The following is a 24,937-nucleotide window of genomic DNA, read 5'->3' on the forward strand; positions in this document are numbered from 1 at the left end:
AGAGAGAGAGAGAGAGCGAGAGAGAGAGAGAGAGAGAGAGAGAGAGAGAGAGAGAGAGAGAGAGAGAGAGAGAGAGAGAGAGAGAGAGAGAGAGAGAGAGAGAGAGAGAGAGAGAGAGAGAGAGAGAGAGAGAGAGAGAGAGAGAGAGAGAGAGGAGAGAGAGAGAGAGAGAGAGAGAGAGTACATTACTCTGAATGTATTATAATGTACTGTATATCTACTGTGTGTCTGTTATGAAAGGGTGTTTTTCTCAGTGTGGGTTTCTCAGTGTGGGTTTATGCAGTGTGGGTTTCTGCAGTGTGGGTTTCTGCAGTGTGGGTTTCTGCAGTGTGGGTTTCTCAGTGTGGGTTTCTGCAGTGTGGGTTTCTGCAGTGTGGGTTTCTGCAGTGTGGGTTTCTGCAGTGTGGGTTTCTGCAGTGTGGCTTTCTCAGTGTGGGTTTCTGCAGTGTGGGTTTCTGCAGAGTGGGTTTCTGCAGTGTGGGTTTCTCAGTGTGGGTTTCTGCAGTGTGGGTTTCTGCAGAGTGGGTTTCTGCAGTGCGGGTTTCTGCAGTGTGGCTTTCTGCAGTGTGGCTTTCTGCAGTGTGGCTTTCTGCAGTGTGGCATTCTGCAGTGTGGGTTTCTGCAGTGTGGGTTTCTGCAGTGTGGCTTTCTGTACTGTGGCTTTCTGCAGTTTCTTTAAGAATTCGTTCAGGATGATACTTTTTTCACTCGGATGCGGCCCTGGTAGGACAAGCCTGAGATAAAACATATCTCAATGAAATCTGCTCATCTCCCAATTTGAAAATACCATCCCTATTGAATTACAGTCCCTATTAAAGTATCATCCCTATTAAATTATCATCCCAATGGACGGTATTTGATTTTCCTTTCTCTCCCCACTTTGACTTTGACTCTGACTCTGGCTCTGACTCTGGCTCTGACTCTGGCTCTGACTCTGGCTCTGACTCTGGCTCTGGCTCTGACTCTGACTCTGGCTCTGACTCTGACTCTGGCTCTGACTCTGACTCTGGCTCTGACTCTGACTCTGACTCTGACTCTGGCTCTGACTCTGACTCTGGCTCTGACTCTGGCTCTGACTCTGGCTCTGACTCTGACTCTGGCTCTGACTCTGGCTCTGGCTCTGACTCTGGCTCTGGCTCTGACTCTGGCTCTGACTCTGGCTCTGACTCTGGCTCTGGCTCTGACTCTGACTCTGACTAAGTCTCTGGCTCTGACTCTGGCTCTGACTCTGGCTCTGACTCTGGCAGTCCTGTAAATATAACATCTGACCAGCAGAATGTTATGGTGGCTTAGTGTGGTGTGTGTGTGCGTGTGTGTGTGTGGTGTGTGTGTGTGTGTGTTTGCACGCACGTGCATATCTATTTTCTCTGTGTACAGTGCCTTCTGAAAGTATTCAGACCCCTTGACTTGTTCCACATTTTGTTACGTTACAGCCTTATTCTAAAATGTATTAAATTATTTTATAAAATCAGCAATCTAAACTCAATACCCCATAATGACAAAGCAAAACAGATTTTTTGAATTGTATTATAAATTAAAAACAAAAATACCTTATTTACATAATTATTCAGACCCTTCGCTATGAGATTCAAAATTGAGCTCAAGTGCATTCTGTTTCTACAACTTGATTGGAGTCCACCTGTGGTAAATTCAATGGATTGGACATGATTTGGAAAGGCACACACCTGTCTATATAAGGTCTCACAGTTGATAATGCATGTCAGTGCAAAAACCAAGCCATGAGGTCAAAGGAATTGTCTGTAGTGGTAGCCTTTCCATTAGCCTTTCCATTAGCCTTTCCAATAGCCTTTCCATTAATTAGCCTTTCCATTAGCCTTTCCATGTCTTTCCATTAGCCTTTCCATTAGTCTTTTAGTCTTTCCATTAGCCTTTCCATTAGCCTTTCCATTAGCCTTTCCATTAGTCTATTAGTCTTTCCATTAGCCTTTCCATTAGCCTTTCCATTAGTCTTTCCATTAGCCTTTCCATTAGCCTTTCCGTTAGTCTATTAGCCTTTCCATTAGCCTTTCCATTAGTCTATTAGCATTTCCATTAGCCTTTCCATTAGCCTTTCCATTAGCCTTTCCATTAGTCTTTCCATTAGTCTATTAGCCTTTCCATTAGCCTTTCCATTAGCCTATTAGTCTTTCCATTAGTCTATTAGTCTTTCCATTAGTCTATTAGTCTTTCCATTAGTCTATTAGTCTTTCCATTAGTCTTTCCATTAGTCTATTAGCCTTTCCATTAGTTTTTCCATTAGTCTTTCCATTAGTCTATTAGTCTTTCCATGAGTCTATTAGTCTTTCCATTAGTCTTTCCATTAGCCTTTCCATTAGTCTATTAGTCTTTCCATTAGTCTTTCCATTAGTCTATTAGTCTTTCCATTAGTCTATTAGTCTTTCCATTAGTATTTCCATTAGTCTATTAGCCTTTCCATTAGTCTTTCCATTAGGCTATTAGTCTTTCTATTTGTCTTTCCATTAGCCTTTATATTAGCCTTTCCATTAGCCTATTAGTCTTTCCATTATTATATTAGTCTTTACATTAGTCTTTCCATTATTATATTAGTCTTTCAATGAGTCTATTAGCCTTTCCATTAGCCTTTCCATTAGCCTATTAGTCTTTCCATTAGTCTATTAGTCTTCCCATTAGTCTATTAGTCTTTCCATTAGTCTTTCCATTAGTCTATTAGCCTTTCCATTAGTTTTTACATTAGTCTTTCCATTAGTCTATTAGTCTTTCCATGAGTCTATTAGTCTTTCCATTAGTCTTTACATTAGCCTTTCCATTAGTCTATTAGTCTCTCCATTAGTCTTTCCATTAGTCTATTAGTCTTTCCATTAGTATTTCCATTAGTCTATTAGCCTTTCCATTAGTCTTTCCATTAGGCTATTAGTCTTTCCATTAGTCTATTAGTCTTTCCATTAGCCTTTATATTAGCCTTTCCATTAGCCTATTAGTCTTTCCATTATTATATTAGTCTTTACATTAGTCTTTCCATTATTATATTAGTCTTTCCATTAATCTATTAGTCTTTCCATTAGTCTATTAGTCTTTCCTTTCGTCTTTCCATTATTATATTAGTCTTTCCATTAGTCTATTAGTCTTTCCATTAGTCTTTCCATTAGTCTATTAGTCTTTCCATTAGTCTATTAGTATTTCCATTAGTCTAACCATTAATCGTTCTATTATTATATTAGTCTTTCCATTAGTCTTTCCATTATTCTATTATTCTTTCCATTAGTCTATTAGTCTTTCCATTAGTCTATTAGTCTTTCCATCAGTCTATTAGTCTTTCCATTAGTCTAACCATTAGTCTTTCCATTATTCTATTAGTCTTTCCATTTGTCTTTCCATTAGTCTATTAGTATTTCTATTAGTCTATTAGTCTTTCCATTAGTCTTTCCATTATTCTATTAGTCCTTCCATTAGTCTTTCCATGAGTCTATTAGTCTTTCCATTAGTCTTTCCATTAGTCTATTAGTCTTTCCATTAGTCTAACCATTAGTCTTTCCATTATTCTATTCGTCTTTCCATTTGTCTTTCCATTAGTCTATTAGTATTTCTATTAGTCTATTAGTCTTTCCATTAGTCTTTCCATTATTCTATTAGTCCTTCCATTAGTCTTTCCATGAGTCTATTAGTCCTTCCATTAGTCTTTCCATGAGTCTATTAGTCTTTCCATTAGTATATTAGCCTTTCCATTAGCCTTTCCATTAGTCTATTAGTCTTTCCATTAGTCTTTCCATTAGTCTATTAGTCCTTCCATTAGTCTATTAGTCCTTCCATTAGTCTATTAGTCTTTCCATTAGTCTATTAGTCATTCCATTAGTCTTTCCATTAGTCTTTCCATTAGCCTTTCCAAGCCAATTCTCCATGACGGACACTGAGCCTTTCTCCAACAGATGTGCTGATATCCCTTCGACAGAACCAAAGCTGACCTTGAATACAGGGCTGGCATGCCGTTTGCATGTAGTGATGGAAACGTGTCAGTATTCCTCCACTGTGTACAGCGACTGGCGTTCAGTATTTTCAGGCTCAAACAATGACTAAATATTATAGCAATTAGAAGGGCGAGAAGCCCAAACAATTCCTGAAAGGATTTTCAGTGGGTAAATTGAATGGGTGGCATTTCTGGCATGTTACACATGATTAATCCCAGAGAAACAGGCCTAAAAGGATCACAATCGCGTTGCAACTTAGTCGTCTTCTAGATGTGCGAAACCACTACCTCTATTTCGTTCCTTCTTCTCCCCAGTGTCTAAATCATTGACTGTTTTGTATTCTTCATTCATAATTTTTTTTAAACCTATGAACACATATTCTGGTCACGTGAAAACAATGCTTGTATTCTCACGTTGAACGCGTTAAATATATCATATCATTCATTATTATTTGAAGGATCTGGTATCTGATTGGCTTTCAAATAAACTTTTCCTCGATCAAGAAGACATTTCGACAATGTATTATATAAAAAGTGTCATGTTCAACACAGTCAAAAAAAGTTGAGCATGAAAAACACTTGAGAGCAACAAACAAATATATAATAATTGTAAAAACGTCTACGCTGTGATTGTTGTACAGTTGTTGTAGAGGATGCTGGTAATTCATGTAATGGGATCTGAGCAGGAGAGAAGGTGTGATTGTTGTACAGTTGTTGTAGAGGATGCTGGTAATTCATGTAATGGGATCTGAGCAGGACAGAAGGTGTGATTGTTGTACACATTAGAGGATGCTGGTAATTCATGTAATGGGATCTGAGCAGGACAGAAGGTGTGATTGTTGTACACATTAGAGGATGCTGGTAATTCATGTAATGGGATCTGAGCAGGACAGAAGGTGTGATTGTTGTACAGTTGTTGTAGAGGATGCTGGTAATTCATGTAATGGGATCTGAGCAGGACAGAAGGTGTGATTGTTGTACACATTAGAGGATGCTGGTAATTCATGTAATGGGATCTGAGCAGGACAGAAGGTGTGATTGTTGTACAGTTGTTGTAGAGGATGCTGGTAATTCATGTAATGGGATCTGAGCAGGACAGAAGGTGTGATTGTTGTACAGTTGTTGTAGAGGATGCTGGTAATTCATGTAATGGGATCTGAGCAGGACAGAAGGTGTGATTGTTGTACACATTAGAGGATGCTGGTAATTCATGTAATGGGATCTGAGCAGGACAGAGGGTGTGATTGTTGTACAGTTGTTGTAGAGGATGCTGGTAATTCATGTAATGGGATCTGAGCAGGACAGAAGGTGTGATTGTTGTACACATTAGAGGATGCTGGTAATTCATGTAATGGGATCTGAGCAGGACAGAAGGTGTGATTGTTGTACACATTAGAGGATGCTGGTAATTCATGTAATGGGATCTGAGCAGGACAGAAGGTGAACCTGAGGAAACCTTTTCCAGTTGGGGTTCACAAATGAGGATCACAATTAACTGCATGGTGTGTGTTTGTGTGGGTGACCAAGTCCAGCATTTGCATAACTTTGATCTTACGCAAGAGGTGCCTAAAATAACCCCAATTAACGCCTTAAAATGCCTTAAAATGTTCACGGCAGAAGCAAATGAACTTGACCCATAGTTGTGTGGAAACGTATTTTCAGCTAATAAAAAATGGGTCTGAGAAACGAGTTTTGCATCACCAGTTGTGTTTCCAGTCTCTTGTTTGGATTGTGTTGATGATGTAAGACAGCAGAAACAACATTTCCATCAGAGTTTTGTGGAAACGCTCAGAAACGGTTCCCGACAATAATATAATTTAAAAAAAAATAGTTTCCACACACAAGTACCTCGTCATAGAGACAGATGACTTTTCAAAGCGGAACTAAACGGAATTGATTATTTCTCTTTTGTGTGATTGATAACCTAACAAGTGACAAATGTTCAAGGATTTCCATTTGAGGAATGCATGGATAGGTTTTTAAACAAGTGCATCATGTTTCTCTCTGATATTCTATTCAGTTGAATGTTTTCTCCCTCCTTTGGTCTATGCATCCTGTTTCCTCTTCCTTGGAGGAGGATTGATTAGTGAGAGACTGAATTGGAAATTCCACAGATATTAGACAAAGATTTTGCCTCCTGCGTAAAGGGACACATAGTCAAGACTGTGGGGGAAGCTACGACGAACATCAGCAAAAAAAAGAAATCAGGACAAAGCGCAAGTATCTCTCGTGCACACACACACACGCACGCACGCACGCATCGCACACGCACACGCACACACACACACACACACACACACACACACACTTACACACACACACACACACACACACACACACACACACACACACACACACACACACCAATTGATGGCTCCCGACACGTGACAGAGCCATGTGTGTGTACAGTATGCGTACGTGCTTGTGTGCGTGTGTGTGTGAGAGAGCCCACAGCTAAGTGAGTGGAGCTGCAGGGAGTTTGAGTAGCGAGCCTAGGGGCTAACACCACAGGCATTCTTCTCTGTCTCTTTCTTCTTTTTCCCTCTCTTCCCATTTCCTCCCCCCTCGCCTCTTTTCCTCCCCCTCTCCCCATTTCCTCCCCCTCTCTCCATTTCCTCCCCCTCTCCCCATTTCCCCCTCGCCTCTTTTCCTCCCCCTCTCCCCATTTCCCCCCTCTCCCCATTTCCTCCCCCTCTCTCCATTTCCTCCCTCTCTCCCCATTTCCTCCCCCTCTCCCCATTTCCTCCCTCTCTCCCCATTTCCTCCCCCTCGCCTCTTTCCTCCCCCTCTCTCCATTTCCTCCCCCTCGCCCCATTTCCTCCCCCTCTCCCCATTTCCTCCCCCTCTCTCCATTTCCTCCCTCTCTCCCCATTTCCTCCCCCTCTCTCCATTTCCTCCCCCTCTCCCCATTTCCCCCTCGCCTCTTTTCCTCCCCCTCTCCCCATTTCCCCCTCTCCCCATTTCCTCCCCCTCTCTCCATTTCCTCCCTCTCTCCCCATTTCCTCCCCCTCTCCCCATTTCCTCCCTCTCTCCCCATTTCCTCCCCCTCGCCTCTTTCCTCCCCCTCTCCCCATTTCCTCCCCCTCTCTCCATTTCCTCCCCCTCGCCCCATTTCCTCCCCCTCGCCCCATTTCCTCCCCCTCTCTCCATTTCCTCCCTCTCTCCCCATTTCCTCCCCCTCACCCCATTTCCTCCCCCTCTCTCCATTTCCTCCCTCTCTCCCCCTACCTGCTTCCAGCCGTGGGTTCGGTGAAGAGCGGTGGGCTGGGGAATCAGTCGTGTGTCCTGGTTCCACAGTACATCAATCCACAGTCCCATCTGCTAGGCCCAGACCCATTGGGATCCACAACACAATAACGACTCTGCTTCACTCTGCTTCACTGTGCTTCACTCTGCTTCACTGTGCTTCACTCTGCTTCACTGTTCTTCACTGTGCTTCACTGTGCTTCACTCTGCTTCACTGTGCTTCACTCTGCTTCACTGTCCTTCACTATGATTCACTCTGCTTCACTGTGCTTCACTGTCCTTCACTCTGCTTCACTGTTCTTCACTGTGCTTCACTATGATTCACTGTGATTCACTGTTCTTCACTCTGCTTCACCGTACTTCACTGTGCTTCACTATGATTCACTGTTGTTCACTGTGCTTCACTGTGCTTCACTCTGCTTCACTGTTCTTCACTCTGCTTCACTGTACTTCACTCTGCTTCACTGTGCTTCACTGTTCTTCACTCTGCTTCACTATGATTCACTGTGCTTCACTGTGCTTCACTCTGCTTCACTGTGCTTCACTCTGCTTCTCCACTGCTCGACACCACACAGGACTCTGAAGGGGATTGATGGGCTCGGTCGGAGGTTTCTAGAACACACTGACCACTTTTACATGCGCACAGTATTCCGGATAGTAGCCCATATGCCGCTTAAGGTCTTTTTCAGGATAAGCTGTTTCCGTGCACCTTTGATGTCCTTTGATATCCTGTCTATTAGTCGTATCCCTGTATTTCTTTTCAGAAATGTGTTTCATAGTTTTCTCAGATTTGAATTTCCTTAAAACCGTGTTGCACAGGAACAATCTTTCCACTGTTTTGGAGTTATCGCATTTTTCTCCCCGGTCCCTAAATGAAGCAGACAACTTTATCGGTGTTAAATAGATTACTAATGCATTCATTCTATCAATGTAACACATTATTCTGGTGAGAACTACTTTATTTAGTCTTCTGGGGGCAACAAGTTACCAGTATTCATGGAAGGCAAGGGAAGCCAGGCTTCCCAAAACAATTGACCAAGAAAATAAAATAAAAACATAAAATAATTAATCCTTCTTCACTCTGTGTTTCATAATTTCCGATCTATTCGCAAGAGGCTGAATGTATTTCACAGAAAGCATCCAAGTGAGAGAAACAGCGCCCCCTCTGTCTCTCTGCGTGTAGCACATCTATCTGATGCTATCTGGTCCAGACGAGGATGACATTGTTGCCGCCCGTAGCATTGAAGGCAAGGAAAGCCAGCGAGCGTCTGTCCTCCCTTTACAAAAAAAGTATACAAAATTAGCCAATCAGCGTTGAGCTAAACTGAGTGAGCTCAACCGTGAATGGTCCTGGTGTACCAACAAAAAAGTATCAAGGTAAGTCAGTTTGGATTTGGCTTCACACCAATCAAATCACATTGAGAGCAATACATCATTGACAAAAAATTTTTGCATCTCGTTGTGTTGTTGTCCTCCGGTGGCTATCCAGCTAGCTAAAATAGTCCCTTTCCTAAATTAGCCATGGATGGAGATAGGGATTTGGACTTGTGGTTTTACTTAATTCTCCATACTGGAAAATGAATAAAACAGTGATTCTGATCCAACCATTAATTCATACATTGTTTTGCTGTCCTGAGAGGATGGATGTTAAATATGTAGCTAGATGTAGAAGGCTAATGTTAACCAGCTAACATTGCCTATGAATGGAAGGAGGATGTGGTATTGTGTCTTCAGTCAATTAATTTCTCCAGCTTCTCTACTGAGTCTGTTCTGGCTCTCTGCCCGGCACCGGTTTGGTCGGTGTCGGGCTGCTAGCCTGCCTGGTTTCGCCCTGGCATCATCATCATCATCATCATCATCATCATCCAAATCATTCAAACCTTCCGGAATGGAATGGACTTGTGTTCTTGCTCCATCAAATGGGGAGAATGTTTGGGGTTACTGGTTATAAGAGATGCAACTCATCATGAGTTGCATTTAGTCTCATAATACCATTGTTTTCAAAAGATTTGTGTGGAAAAGCCTTTAAAGTTGGCAAATACCCCAGTGTACACCAAAAGCCATCAATTATTGATAAAACTGTGGCTGGCTTCCATCTTTCCTTTCTGGAACAGCCCGGGACTGCAAGATACAGCTGCCTGCCTTTTAAAGCAGATGTTAGCAAACTGGTCCCCTGATAGACATTGCTGATAAATGCTAATGTTAGTGATTAGCTTCATAAGCCAATTAACCACTGTGTTGTGCCCTGGTAGGCTCTGTGGTGCTCTGTGGTACTCTGGGAGGCAGGGCCATTAACCACTGTTTGAGTTTTAGTCCGTTGTGAATGCTATTTGAAGAACAGCAAATAAAATGGCAATATCATATACCTAACCCTAACCTTAAATTTCAACCAAAAAGCACACTTTATTTTCATAAACGTTTAAGGTTAGCAGTGTGGTTACAGGTTAGGGTTAGGTTTAAGAGAAATTGTTGAAGTAGGTGGGTTTTAACTATAATTGAACCATCACTATCTAGTGTCTAAGTTAGACTACTCTCTGTAAAGCAAAGTTATTATGAGTAATTAGTTACCTATTTTTTTTGCTACAGCTGAAGTAGGCGCTGTTTAACATTAGCTTCACACCTCATCCTTCTAGCTGGCTAAGCAATACTAGCCTTTCAATGTTACTACAATAGAAGTCTCTGCTGGCAGCTAGCCACCTGACCAACTGACATACATTTTTACGAGCTACCTGCTTCTGCACTCGACGATCCCTGTTCTTTGTGTGGTCTACCACTCCCTTGTGTGGTCTACCACTCCTCGCCTGAGCCGTTGTTGCTCCGAGACATTTCCACTTTACAATAACAGCACTTCCAGTTGACCGGGGCAGCTCTAGCAGGACTGAAATTTGACAAACTGACTTGTTGGAAAGGTGGCATCCTATGACGGTGCCACGTTGAAAGTCACTCAGCTCTTCGGTAAGGCCATTCTACTGCTAATGTTTGTCTATGGAGATTGCATGTGTGCTTGATTTTATAAACCTGTCAGCAACGGGTGTGGCTGAAATGGCACAGTACACTACTTTGCATGGGAATCGATGGGAAATGATGTAAATATATCACTAGCCACTTTAAACAATGCTACCTTATATAATGTTACTTACCCTACATTGTTCATCTCATATGCATACGTTGATACTGTACTCTATATCATCGACTGCATCCTTATGTAATACATGTATCACTAGCCACTTTAACTATGCCACTTGGTTTACATACTTATCTCATATGTATATACTGTACTCGATATCATCTACTGTATCTTGCCTATGCTGCTCTGTACCATCACTCATTCATATATCCTTATGTACATATTCTTTATCCCCTTACACTGTGTATGACAGTAGTTTTTTTTTTGGAATTGTTAGTTAGATTACTTGCTCGTTATTACTGCATTGTCGGAACTAGAAGCACAAGCATTTCGCTACACTCGCATTAACATCTGCTAACCATGTGTATGTGACAAATAAAATTTGATTTGATTTGATTTGATTTGATTTGATTTGAAGGGTGCCCACATACTTTTGTATATATAGTGTACATTTATATGGTACACAATATGACAGGTTTTGGGGGAGAGAGAGAGATATATATATTTCTCAGTTTAGGAAGCTTCCAAGTTAGATCTCAGAGAAATTAATAAATAAGACTCCAGCTGTCAGTTTCTAAAACATCAGTATCCTGCCTTCCATGTGACTTGTAAGCTTTGGAGGAACCAGAATGTACACTGTGTTGAGGATCAATACCTTATTGACTACTGTGCATCTACTTAAGAGTGGCAGAGCACATTTACTAGCATTACTATCGTGTATGTAAAGTATGAATGTTTCCATACTTTACATACTCCAGCATAGCAAACCAATCCCCTGAGATTATATATCAACATCATTCCATGTTCCAAAATGAATGGCCGTAACTACATACTGTATGAGGTCCGGACTTCAGTAATCTTTCTATATATACAGTACCAGTCAAAAGTTTGGAATCACCTACTAATTCAAGGGTTTTTCTTTATTTGTAATATTTTCTACATTGCAGAATAATAGTGAATAATTCCAAACTATAAAATAACACATATGGAATCATGTAGCAACCAAAAAAAGGTGTTAAGCAAATCAAAATACATTTTATATTTGAGATTCTTCAAAGTAGCCACCCTTTGCCTTTGACAGCTTTGCACACTCTTGGCATTCTCTCAACCAGCTTCATGAGGTAGTCACCTCATTTTTTCCCTCAATCCTGACTACTCTCCCAGTCCCTGCCTCTGAAAAACATCCCCACAGCATGATGCTGCCACCACCATGCTTCACCGTAGGGATGGTGCCAGGTTTCTTCCAGACGTGACACTTGGCATTCAAGCCAAAGAGTTCAATCTTTGGTTCATCAGACCAGAGTGGTCTGAAAGTCCTATAGGTGCCTTTTGGCAACTCCAAGTGGGCTGTCATGTGCCTTTTACTGAGGAGGGGCATCCGTCAGGCCTCTCTACCATAAAAGCCTGATTGGTGGAGTGATACAGAGATGGTTGTCCTTCTGGAAGATTCTCCCATCTCCACAGAAGAACTCTGGTGCTCTGTCAGAGTGACCATCTGGTTCACCTCCCTGACCAGGGGCTTCTCTTCTCTCAAACTATTTGGATGCTACAGATGTTTCATGAGAAGATTTTGGGAGGTCTCATTGTCTGACAAACACCGCTCGAGCTCTGCCACCTTTCACCTTAGATGCGGAAGTGCGACATAGGAGAATGTGATGGATTGAGACGCATCCAAAGCAAAAAAAAATGACACCTCTATCTTAAACTGAACTATTTAGATTTTTTTTGTTATGTTGCTTGAGAATGACGCACTGAGCACATCATGCTCAACAGTTTCAGGAATGGTCCACCACCCAAAGGACATCCGGCCAATCTGGAAAGCATTGTTGTGCACAACTGGTCTCTAATAGATCATTTGTCAGTTAGTCAAGTGGCGAGCTACCGGTAGAGACTTTTAACGCTGGCGGGCTCTGGCTAGTATTACTTAGCCAGCTAGAAGGATGAAGCAAGAACCTAACGTTAAACGGAGCGTAACTCAGCAGGAGCAACAAAACAAACAGGCTACTAAGTTCTGATAATAATTTTGCTTTACAGAAAGCAGGCTAACTGAGACAGACAGTGATGTGGCACTCAGTGGTGAGGCGGAGGCAGGCTGCAATACATGCAGGAGGAAGCAGAGACAGATAGAGAGGAAGCAAGAAGAGAGAGAGGTTAGTACAGTGGTTCTCAAACGTGGGGTCGGGGTCCGATGTGGGGTCCCCTGATGAAATCTGTACTAATCTTATCAAACAAGTTAGGAACAAAACAATAATAATATGTTCAGTATGAACATCTCCTCATGGCCTGTCCTCCCTATAGGCTGTTGTAAAAATGTCATTTCGTTTTTGTTTCGTTGCTGATGCTGATGCTACTGCTACGTGTCAGTGTGACTCATGTCTCATATTTCCCCCCGTTCAAGGGTATAGCATTACAATTAGAGGTCGACTGATTATGATTTTTCAACGCCGATGCTGATTATTTTAGGACAAAAAAAGTCCCATCGGACTGTTTTTATATATGTACTTGTAACATAAATAAAATGTATTTGTAATAATGACAACAATACTGAATGAACACTTTCATTTTAACTTAATATAATAGATCAATAAAATTAATTTAGTCTCAAATAAATAATGAAACATGTTCAATTTGGTTTAAATTGTGCAAAAATGCAGTGTTGGAGAAGAAAGTAAAAGTGCAACATGTGCCATGTAAAAAAGCTAACGTTTCAGTTCCTTGCTCAGAACATGAGAAGGTATGAAAGCTGGTGGTTCCTTTTAACATGAGACTTCAATATTCCCAGTTAAGAAGTTTTAGGTTATAGTTATTATTGAAATTATTGGACTATTTCTCTCTATACCATTTGTATTTCATATACCTTTGACTATTGGATGTTCTTATAGGCACTTTAGTATTTCCAGCCTAATCTCGGGAGTTGATAGTCTTAAAGTCATAAACAGCGCTGTGCTTCCAGCATTGCTAAGAGCTGCTGGCAAACACAGTAAAGTGCTGTTTGAATGAATGCTTACGAGCCTGCTGCTGCCTACCACTCAGTCAGACTATCAAATATCAAATCATAGACTTAATTATAATATAATAAACACACGGAAATATGAGCCTTTGGTTATTAATATGGTAAAATCCAGAAACTATCATTTCGAAAACAAAACATTTATTCTTTCAGTGAAATACGGAACCGTTCCATATTTTATCTAACGGGTGGCATCCCTAAGTCTAAATATTGCTGTTACATTGCACAACCTTCAATGTTATGTCATAATTATGAAAAATTCTGGCAAATTAATTACCGTCTTTGTTAGGAAGAAATGGTCTTCACACAGTTTGCAACGAGCCAGGCGGCCCAAACTGCTGCATATACCCTGACTCTGTCGCACTGAACACAAGAGAAGTGACACAATTTCCCTAGTTAATAATGCCTGCTTACATGCATTTCTTTTAACTACATATGCAGGATTATAAAAATATACTTGTGTATTGAATTTTAAAAAGGCATTGATGGTTATGGTTAGGTACATTTGTTCAATGATTGTGCTTTTTTCAAGAATGCGCTTTTGTTAAATGATCACCCGTTTGGCAAAGTTGAAGTAGGCTGTGATTCGATGATAAATGAACAATTAATTGATTATATGCAATGCAGAACAAGCTAGTTAACCTAGCAATATCATCAACCATGTGCAGTTAACTGGTGATTATGTGAAGATTGATTGTTTTTTAAAAGATAAGGTTAATGCTAGCTAGCAACTTATAGCCAGAAGGTCCTTTGATGCTGCACTCGCATAACAGGTGGTCAGCCTGCCACACAGTCTCCTTGTGGACTGCAATGTAATCGGTGTCCAAAAAGGCCTGAAATCGACCATAATTAATCGGCCATGCAGATTAATCGGTCGACCTCTAATTAAAATTGTATAGCTAATAGGCTAATGTGTTTGTAGATGGACTGTGGTGAATTAACCTACAGCAGCCGAGGTGAAAATGTCTGGGGTCGTTTTTGGCTTGTTGTTGCTGTTCTCCAAATAGCATCCTGGAACGTTCTGGAATTATTTATATAGAAATGCAGTAAATAAGCTATTAACATATTTATATCATCTACTCTATATTGTGTCTCCTACTTCAACACCAGCTGTAAAAGAGACCTTGGTCTCAGTCTGTGTTCCTTACTGATTTAAAGGTATGATAATATATTGTTTAAGTCAAAAAAGGAAGGCAAGGATATCTCATGAAAGCCCAATCCTATGTGTTGTTGTGGGTGTTCTATTCACCTACAGGTAGTAGCTAGTTCAAAATGCGTATCAAACATGTCCCCCTTTGTCAGACAGGAAAATAAGAGGTTCGTCATGTGACCTAACCCTACAAGGGGAGAGGGAGAAAAGCCAGGGTTTAGGGAAAGGAAAGTCTGGGAAGTCTGCCATCCTGTGAAGAATCGACTTTGTCAAGGGGATTAACACGGTGGCCCTGTTAACAACAAACAAACAGAGAGAGAGAGAGAGAGAGAGAGCGAGAGAGAGAGAGAGAGAGAGAGAGAGAGAGAGAGAGAGAGAGAGCGAGAGAGAGGGAGCGAGAGAGAGAGAGCGAGAGAGAGCGAGAGAGAGCGAGAGAGAGCGAGAGAGAGAGAGAGAGAGAGAGAGAGAGAGAGAGAGAGGGAGCGAGAGAGGGAGCGAGAGAGAGATAGAGTGCTTGACAAGACCGCTACGCTAATAGAGCATTACGTGGCAGATGTCTGTGGCAACATACACACACATAGACACGTGGCTGTGATAGACTTTACATGGTCTTAAAGAGACATTTCGGGGAAAGAGACGTTTTGATCAAAGCTTTGCCTCCCGGAAAAACAGATGACGCCAGTGTCAAGGTAATTCTCCCAGGTACTGTGTTCTTCAAAGGGGCCTCGCTCTGCAAAAGTGGATGGGGTCCTTTGTGAGATAACAGGTTGAAAATAAAAGACAATTACACTGATGGAGAGACTTGCACAGCCGTGGCCCCGCCCCTCGGCTCCGCCCCCACACATCCAGCCTCCATATACACACATCCCACCCCTCATTACACTCCCAGACCCTCCCACCCCTCATTACAATCCCAGACCCTCCCACATTACACTCCCAGACCCTCCCACCGCTCATTACACTCCCAGCCCCACAACTCATTCCATCTCAACCACCCACCCACCCACCTCCTCCCACACTTCACCTCCACACTCATGCTACCCTCTCATCAATTAAAGTGGAGGTTAGCATTTGTTGGAGGTATGATATTTATTTATTTCTTCTGTGGATATTTATTGCTTCTTTCTCAGTCATCATTATTCACAATTCATTCATTTTATTTTATTTAACCTTTATTTATCTAGGCAAGTCAGTTTAAGAACACATTCTTATTTTCAATGACGGCCTATGAACAGTGGGTTGACTGCCTTGTTCAGGGGCAGAACGACAGGTTTTTACGACTCTCGTTGGGAGAAGGAGACCAAGGCGCAGCTTGGTAGGCGTGCATTGTGGTTTTATTGATGACACCGAAAAACAACCAAATCAAACCAAAAGCACACAGTTCTGTCAGGTACAGACACTAAACAGAAAACAAGATCCCACAAAACCCAAATGGAAAATGACAACTTATATATGCTCCCCAATCAGAGACAACGATAGACAGCTGCCTCTGATTGGGAACCACACACACACACACACACACACACACACACACACACACGGCCAAAAACAAAGAAATAGAGAACATAGACTTCCCCACCCGAGTCACACCCTGACCTAACCGAACATAGAGAATTATAAGGATCTCTAAGGTCAGGGCGTGACAGACTGATTTTTACCCTGTCAGCTTACCTTGTCAGATCTTTCGGTTACTGGCCCAAAGCTAACCACTAGGCTACTTGCCGCACCGATAATCATGGCAGCATCCACATTAATGTAGAAGTGTTCAGCAACATCTTCTGTTGTTATTTACAATAAAATGACTCCAAAATGACACAATACAATATTTACAATTAATTTCTCTTGGGCACAACATAATCTGAAATGCAACTAAAACAAACAGCAAATGCATTACTTGATGTAGTCATTGTGTGCTAGGAATATTGGACTAAATACTAAACTTGTGAATAAATGTAAAACACTATAGGTGTATTTGCCCAAATACTTATGACACCTTCAAACGAGGGTACAAAGTGTTTTAATTTCTAAATGGGAAAATAGAATATGTATGAAAATACCCTCAAATAAAAGGTAACATTCTGTACTGTCGCCTCATATAAAACATTTGATCTCAAATCCAAAATGCTGGAGTATAGAGCCAAATGAAAAGTTTTAGCTTCACTGTCCAAATAAATCTGTAAGGGAGTATAGGTAGTCGTCTTTGATTAAAGCTAGGTCGAGAAGAAGGGTTCATGTTTTTATTTTATTAAGTTTTCTTGTATGGCACCATATATCCCAGAGTGGTCAGACTGGTGGCACCACAGGTCCCAGAGTGGTCAGACTGGTGGCAGGTCCCAGAGTGGTCAGACTGGTGGCAGGTCCCAGAGTGGTCAGACTGGTGGCACCACAGGTCCCAGAGTGGTCAGACTGGTGGCAGGTCCCAGAGTGGTCAGACTGGTGGCACCACAGGTCCCAGAGTGGTCAGACTGGTGGCAGGTCCCAGAGTGGTCAGACTGGTGGCACCACAGGTCCCAGATTGGTCAGACTGGTGGCAGGTCCCAGAGTGGTCAGACTGGTGGCACCATAGGTCCCAGAGTGGTCAGACTGGTGGCAGGTCCCAGAGTGGTCAGACTGGTGACACTATAGGTCCCAGAGTGGTCAGACTGGTGACACCATAGGTCCCAAAGTGGTCAGACTGGTGGCACCATAGGTCCCAAAGTGGTCAGACTGGTGACACCATAGGTCCCAGAGTGGTCAGACTGGTGACACAATAGGTCCCAGAGTGGTCAGACTGGTGGCAGGTCCCAGAGTGGTCAGACTGGTGGCAGGTCCCAGAGTGGTCAGACTGGTGACACCACAGGTCCCAGAGTGGTCAGACTGGTGACACCATAGGTCCCAGAGTGGTCAGACTGGTGACACCATAGGTCCCAGAGTGGTCAGACTGGTGACACCATAGGTCCCAGAGTGGTGGGGCAATTTTTGCCCACTGGGGCCTGGAGTTTTTCCTTATCTGAAAACCCTGTCAAACTGCAGCTACCTTATACTTGTTCATAAACATTATATTTAGACTAGATTAGGAAGGGGGATTTCCTCTACCCAGACACAGAGACAACAACTGATAGACAATAGAACTCACATAGAACTCACATGATAGACAATAGCTTTATGCATATTTGCATCATGTCATATTTGCATCAGGCCTTATAAAACATTTACTCACATCTGTCATCACGATTATGTTGATTGATTAATTCTAGTTAATAATAGTTTTGGATTGAAAACGTATTGGCCAGCCCTAGCCAGCCCAATGTTGAATAGAAACCACATTTGATCACATTCACATTTTCTCCTGACACACAAATGGAAAATAAATACGTAAAGTTACCAATTAGTTTACTCTGTCCAAATGGACAGCGCACATTGGCTGTACGCATCTGCTCTTATTAGTAGCCTACAGTTGATCAGACTGAAAAAGTGTATAGTTTTCAGATCTCTAATATTTAGGTGTAACCTAAATGAAAGCTATCAAATCATTCTGAATTATCCCAGAAAAGACCGTAGAAAGTTCCATATGTTCAGCAAGTAAACCATTGTTACGTGCAGTTACCTCTGAAAGCTCATTGTAGTTTCCCTTGTCAGCCGAACTTTCCCTCTAGTCGTGCCCTCTAAACGCAAATTCTTTCAGGCCCCAAAAACGCAGTGGTGTTGATACGCCGCTTGAGAACATACCTGTTTCTCCTAACTTTCTCGTTGTGTTGCGCATTTTGAATACGCAGACCTTCGTCATGACCGATGTAGCTTTTTACCAGAAGCTTGTATCTGATGTGCTCTCTGCGTTTGTTTTGCCGTTTAGCTGAACGATCGATGTTCTTCAGGTCACTGTACCCACCTTTTGACCAAGGCTTTCCAAAAAGCAGGCAAGGCCAGCAATGCAGTAGGCTTGATGAAAAGGCTCCTTGTTAACCAGCTATACTATTGATACCAGTTGGTATTGAACGCCCTCACCTTTTCATCCTTCTTCACGAAACTGATCTCAGGCAAAGGTCGACCCTCGCTTTTAATTCGCACCTTTTTCTATTTACCTCAGAAAATGAAAGGGTCAACAAAATATGTGTTTACTTTTCAGTAGCCGCGGAAGCTGGTAGCTAGCTAGTTAGCGGAAGGCACACACTCAAGCTGGTAGCTAGCTAGTTAGCGGAAGGCACACACTCAAGCTGGTAGCTAGCTAGTTAGCGGAAGGCACACACTCAAGCTGGTAGCTAGCTAGTTAGCGGAAGGCACACACTCAAGCTGGTAGCTAGCTAGTTAGCGGAAGGCACACACTCAAGCTGGTAGCTAGCGGAAGGCACACTCTCAAGCTGGTAACTAGCGGAAGGCACACACTCAAGCTGGTAGCTAGCGGAAGGCACACACTCAAGCTGGTAGCTAGCGGAAGGCACACACTCAAGCTGGTAGCTAGCGGAAGGCACACACTCAAGCTGGTAGCTAGCGGTTGGCACACACTCAAGCTGGTAGCTAGCGGAAGGCACACACTCAAGCTGGTAGCTAGCGGAAGGCACACACTCAAGCTGGTAGCTAGCTAGTTAGCGGAAGGCACACACTCAAGCTGGTAGCTAGCTAGCTAGCGGAAGGCACACACTCAAGCTGGTAGCTAGCTAGCTAGCGGAAGGCACACACTCAAGCTGGTAGCTAGCTAGTTAGCGGAAGGCACACACTCAAGCTGGTAGCTAGCTAGTTAGCGGAAGGCACACACTCAAGCTGGTAGCTAGCTAGTTAGCGGAAGGCACACACTCAAGCTGGTAGCTAGCTAGTTAGCGGAAGGCACACACTCAAGCTGGTAGCTAGCGGAAGGCACACACTCAAGCTGGTAGCTAGCGGAAGGCACACTCTCAAGCTGGTAGCTAGCGGAAGGCACACACTCAAGCTGGTAGCTAGCTAGTTAGCGGAAGGCACACACTCAAGCTGGTAGCTAGCGGAAGGCACACACTCAAGCTGGTAGCTAGCGGAAGGCACACACTCAAGCTGGTAGCTAGCGGAAGGCACACACTCAAGCTGGTAGCTAGCGGAAGGCACACACTCAAGCTGGTAGCTAGCGGAAGGCACACACTCAAGCTGGTAGCTAGCGGAAGGCACACACTCAAGCTGGTAGCTAGCGGAAGGCACACTCAAGCTGGTAGCTAGCGGAAGGCACACACTCAAGCTGGTAGCTAGCGGAAGGCACACACTCAAGCTGGTAGCTAGCGGAAGGCACACACTCAAGCTGGTAGCTAGCGGAAGGCACACACTCAAGCTGGTAGCTAGCGGAAGGCACACACTCAAGCTGGTAGCTAGCGGAAGGCACACACTCAAGCTGGTAGCTAGCGGAAGGCACACACTCAAGCTGATAGCTAGCTATAGTTAGCGGAAGGCACACACTCAAGCTGGTAGCTAGCTAGTTAGCGGAAGGCACACACTCAAGCTGGTAGCTAGCGGAAGGCACACACTCAAGCTGGTAGCTAGCGGAAGGCACACACTCAAGCTGATAGCTAGCTATAGTTAGCGGAAGGCACACACTCAAGCTGGTAGCTAGCTAGTTAGCGGAAGGCACACACTCAAGCTGGTAGCTAGCGGAAGGCACACACTCAAGCTGGTAGCTAGCTAGTTAGCGGAAGGCACACACTCAGCTGGTAGCTAGCGGAAGGCACACACTCAAGCTGGTAGCTAGCGGAAGGCACACACTCAAGCTGGTAGCTACCTAGTTAGCAGAAGGCACACACTCAAGCTGGTAGCTAGCTAGCTAGCGGAAGGCACACACTCAAGTTGGTAGCTAGCTAGTTAGCGGAAGGCACACACTCAAGCTGGTAGCTAGCTAGTTAGCGGAAGGCACACACTCAAGCTGGTAGCTAGCTAGTTAGCGGAAGGCACACACTCAAGCTGGTAGCTAGCTAGTTAGCGGAAGGCACACACTCAAGCTGGTAGCTAGCGGAAGGCACACAGTCAAGCTGGTAGCTAGCGGAAGGCACACTCTCAAGCTGGTAACTAGCGGAAGGCACACACTCAAGCTGGTAACTAGCGGAAGGCACACACTCAAGCTGGTAGCTAGCGGAAGGCACACACTCAAGCTGGTAGCTAGCGGAAGGCACACACTCAAGCTGGTAGCTAGCGGAAGGCACACACTCAAGCTGGTAGCTAGCGGAAGGCACACACTCAAGCTGGTAGCTAGCGGAAGGCACACACTCAAGCTGGTAGCTAGCAGAAGGCACACACTCAAGCTGGTAGCTAGCGGAAGGCACACACTCAAGCTGGTAGCTAGCGGAAGGCACATACTCAAGCTGGTAGCTAGCGGAAGGCACACACTCAAGCTGGTAGCTAGCGGAAGGCACACACTCAAGCTGGTAGCTAGCGGAAGGCACACACTCAAGCTGGTAGCTTGCGGAAGGCACACACTCAAGCTGGTAGCTAGCGGAAGGCACACACTCAAGCTGGTAGCTAGCGGAAGGCACACACTCAAGCTGGTAGCTAGCTAGTTAGCGGAAGGCACACACTCAAGCTGGTAGCTAGCGGAAGGCACACACTCAAGCTGGTAGCTAGCGGAAGGCACACACTCAAGCTGGTAGCTAGCGGAAGGCACACACTCAAGCTGGTAGCTAGCAGAAGGCACACACTCAAGCTGGTAGCTAGCGGAAGGCACACACTCAAGCTGGTAGCTAGCGGAAGGCACATACTCAAGCTGGTAGCTAGCGGAAGGCACACACTCAAGCTGGTAGCTAGCGGAAGGCACACACTCAAGCTGGTAGCTAGCGGAAGGCACACACTCAAGCTGGTAGCTTGCGGAAGGCACACACTCAAGCTGGTAGCTAGCGGAAGGCACACACTCAAGCTGGTAGCTAGCGGAAGGCACACACTCAAGCTGGTAGCTAGCTAGTTAGCGGAAGGCACACACTCAAGCTGGTAGCTAGCGGAAGGCACACACTCAAGCTGGTAGCTAGCTAGTTAGCGGAAGGCACACACTCAAGCTGGTAGCTAGCGGAAGGCACACACTCAAGCTGGTAGCTAGCTAGTTAGCGGAAGGCACACACTCAAGCTGGTAGCTAGCTAGCTAGCGGAAGGCACACACTCAAGCTGGTAGCTAGCTAGCTAGCGGAAGGCACACACTCAAGCTGGTAGCTAGCTAGTTAGCGGAAGGCACACACTCAAGCTGGTAGCTAGCTAGCGGAACGCACACACTCAAGCTGGTAGCTAGCTAGCTAGCGGAAGGCACACACTCAAGCTGTAGCTAGCTAGTTAGCGGAAGGCACACACTCAAGCTGGTAGCTAGCGGAAGGCACACACTCAAGCTGGTAGCTAGCTAGTTAGCGGAAGGCACACACTCAAGCTGGTAGCTAGCTAGTTAGCGGAAGGCACACACTCAAGCTGGTAGCTAGCGGAAGGCACACACTCAAGCTGGTAGCTAGCGGAAGGCACACACTCAAGCTGGTAGCTAGCGGAAGGCACACACTCAAGCTGGTAGCTAGCGGAAGGCACACACTCAAGCTGGTAGCTAGCGGAAGGCACACACTCAAGCTGGTAGCTAGCGGAAGGCACACTCTCAAGCTGGTAACTAGCGGAAGGCACAAACTCAAGCTGGTAGCTAGCGGAAGGCACACACTCAAGCTGGTAGCTAGCGGAAGGCACACACTCAAGCTGGTAGCTAGCGGAAGGCACACACTCAAGCTGGTAGCTAGCTGAAGGCACACACTCAAGCTGGTAGCTAGCGGAAGGCACACACTCAAGCTGGTAGCTAGCGGAAGGCACACACTCAAGCTGGTAGCTAGCGGAAGGCACACACTCAAGCTGGTAGCTAGCGGAAGGCACGCACTCAAGCTGGTAGCTAGCGGAAGGCACGCACTCAAGCTGGTAGCTAGCGGAAGGCACACACTCAAGCTGGTAGCTAGCGGAAGGCACCTACTCAAGCTGGTAGCTAGCGGAAGGCACACACTCAAGCTGGTAGCTAGTGGAAGGCACACACTCAAGCTGGTAGCTAGCGGAAGGCACACACTCAAGCTGGTAGCTAGCGGAATGCACACACTCAAGCTGGTAGCTAGCGGAAGGCACACACTCAAGCTGGTAGCTAGCGGAAGGCACACACTCAAGCTGGTAGCTAGCGGAAGGCACACACTCAAGCTGGTAGCTAGCTAGTTAGCTATTGCTAACAGTACTTACTACTGAAGTTAGCATGGCAAATTTCACTAGACACAAAAGTAAATTTATAAAACCAAAAAAACTATGCATAATCTACCCCCTCCATCTCCTGTCATTTGAAAAAAATGATTTGAATTGAATAATATTAAAAAACATGCTCAACTATCACTTTTCAATCTCTATCCAAAAAGGTCACCAACTCACCAAGCTTCTCAACACATAGACATACACCCTGGACTTGAACAGCCTTTACAACCAGGTCCACCTCTACAAGGTAGCAATTCCAACTTTTGCCAGGACCCTGAAGGACGTCACCCTCAACCGTAGACCCAACACCCCACACAACGGCAACAGAGCAATGGACACCCCTCCCAGACCAGCGAGACCCCCTCCCAGACCAGCGAGAGACCCTCCCAGACCAGCGAGACACCCTCCCAGACCAGCGAGACACCCTCCCAGACCCCCAAGACCCTCCTGCTGATGGACCTGCACCAAGAGAACCCACGCCAAGAGGACCTACACCCAGACCACAGCTTCACCAGCCACATCCTAAGACCACCCCAAGCAACTAACCCCCCATATCAGACATATGCCCCTTCTGCCCACCCCATGACCCCGGCCCTGCAGCAAAGACCTCAACATGACAGCAGGACATATGCCCAGGTCGTGAGAAGAGCAGCAGGCCCAACCCCCACCATTACACCTGCTCCAAGCCCCATCCTGCGACCTAAGAGGAATGCATCAGATGCTCAACATGCTCTGCTGACACCTACTGTGATGGTCTAGGTCTAAACCAAATAAAAACAACACTAGACATTATGAAACACAAAGCTTTTACTATCTCTTCCTGGAATATACAAGGTCTGAGGTCATCTGCCTTTGGCCTAAAGAGCAGGAACCCAGACTTCATCAAATACATTGGAAATACAGACATTGTCATCCTACAAGAAACATGGTATAAAGGAGAAGGTCCGACTGGTTGTCCTCTATGTTACAGAGAGCTAGTAGTCCCATAAACCAAACTACCAGGTGTGAAACAGGAAAGAGACTCAGGGGGTATGCTAATTTGGTAGGGTGCTGACCAAACCCACTCTATTAAATTAGTCAAAACAGGAACATTCTAGCTAGAAATTAATAATTAATTCTCAACAGAGAAACATGTCCTCATGTGTGCTACCTATATCCCCCCAATAGAATCCTCATAATATAATGATGACAGCTTCTCCATCCTAGAGGGGAAGATCAACCATTTCCAGGCCCAAGGACATGTACTAGTCTGTGGTGACCTAAATGCCAGAACTGGACAAGAACATGATCCCCTCAGCTCACAGGGGGACAAACACCTACCTGACGGTGACAGCATTCCCTCCCCCATACGTCCCCCTAGGCACAACTATGACAACATAACCAACTAAAACAGGTCACAACTCCTGCAGCTCTGTCGGACGCTGGGTATGTACATACTCAATGTTTAGGCTTCGAGGGAACTTGTATGGTATTTTATCCTCATTTCTTCCCTCTCTTCTCTCCTCCTTTCTCTGAGGGGTTGATATATATTAAATAGGGATTCAGGCATTGTGCTAGTGATCCAATTGAGGAGAAACGAAGGGATCGTTGTACAATATCTCCTGTCATCAGATTTGATTAAAAAAACAACGGTTGAGCCCAGCCTCTGTGTCTGCCAGTTGACTACACTATAATAAAATAATACCTTTATTTAACTAGGCTAGCCAGTTAAGAACAAATTCTATTTTACAATGACGGCCTAGCCCAGCTAAACCCTAATGACGCCAATGACGCCACAGACAGTTGTGATACAGCCTGGAATTGAACCAGAGTCTATAGTGACACGTCTAGTACTGAAATGTAGTGCCTTAGCCCGCTGCACCACTCAAGAGCTCACCTATCCAACCATAAAAGTCTGAGTCTCATTGCTCCAGATTGTGCAATAAGCTGAGTGCACAAATTGGAAACTGGACTGATTACTTCTCAATAGAAAACCTGACATTTCACATTTACTTTCCCTATCCCTCTTTGTCCCCCTGTGTGCTAAGTGTGTCAACTACGACAACATAACCAACAAAAACGGGTTACAACTCCTGTAGCTCTGTAGCACGCTGGCTTCGAGGGGACTCCTATGGTATGTACACGCAGAGCAGAATTAGGCTGACACCTGCTAATTATCAAAATCCAGAAAAGAGCTGTTCAATTCTACAACCACCTAAAAGGAACCAATTCCCAAACCTTCCATAACAAAGCCATCACCTACACGCAAATCAACCTGGAGAAGGGACCCCTAAGCTAGTCCGTGGACAGCAACAC

General features: G+C 44.5%; 1 protein-coding gene across 1 annotated transcript in view; it reads right to left on the bottom strand.

The window, feature by feature from the left end:
- Nucleotides 1-427: 427 nt before the first annotated feature.
- LOC121841318 (repetitive proline-rich cell wall protein 2-like) overlaps nucleotides 428-24,937 on the bottom strand; it is a 158,255-nt gene continuing 133,745 nt past the window's right edge. The window contains exon 5 of the mRNA XM_042308667.1: nucleotides 428-720. Within this exon, the coding sequence (XP_042164601.1) occupies nucleotides 428-720 (293 nt within the window). The remainder of the gene's footprint in view (nucleotides 721-24,937) is intronic.

The sequence above is a fragment of the Oncorhynchus tshawytscha genome, linkage group LG29 (assembly GCF_018296145.1).
Source record: "Oncorhynchus tshawytscha isolate Ot180627B linkage group LG29, Otsh_v2.0, whole genome shotgun sequence".
In the NCBI taxonomy this organism is placed as follows: Eukaryota; Metazoa; Chordata; class Actinopteri; order Salmoniformes; family Salmonidae; genus Oncorhynchus; species Oncorhynchus tshawytscha.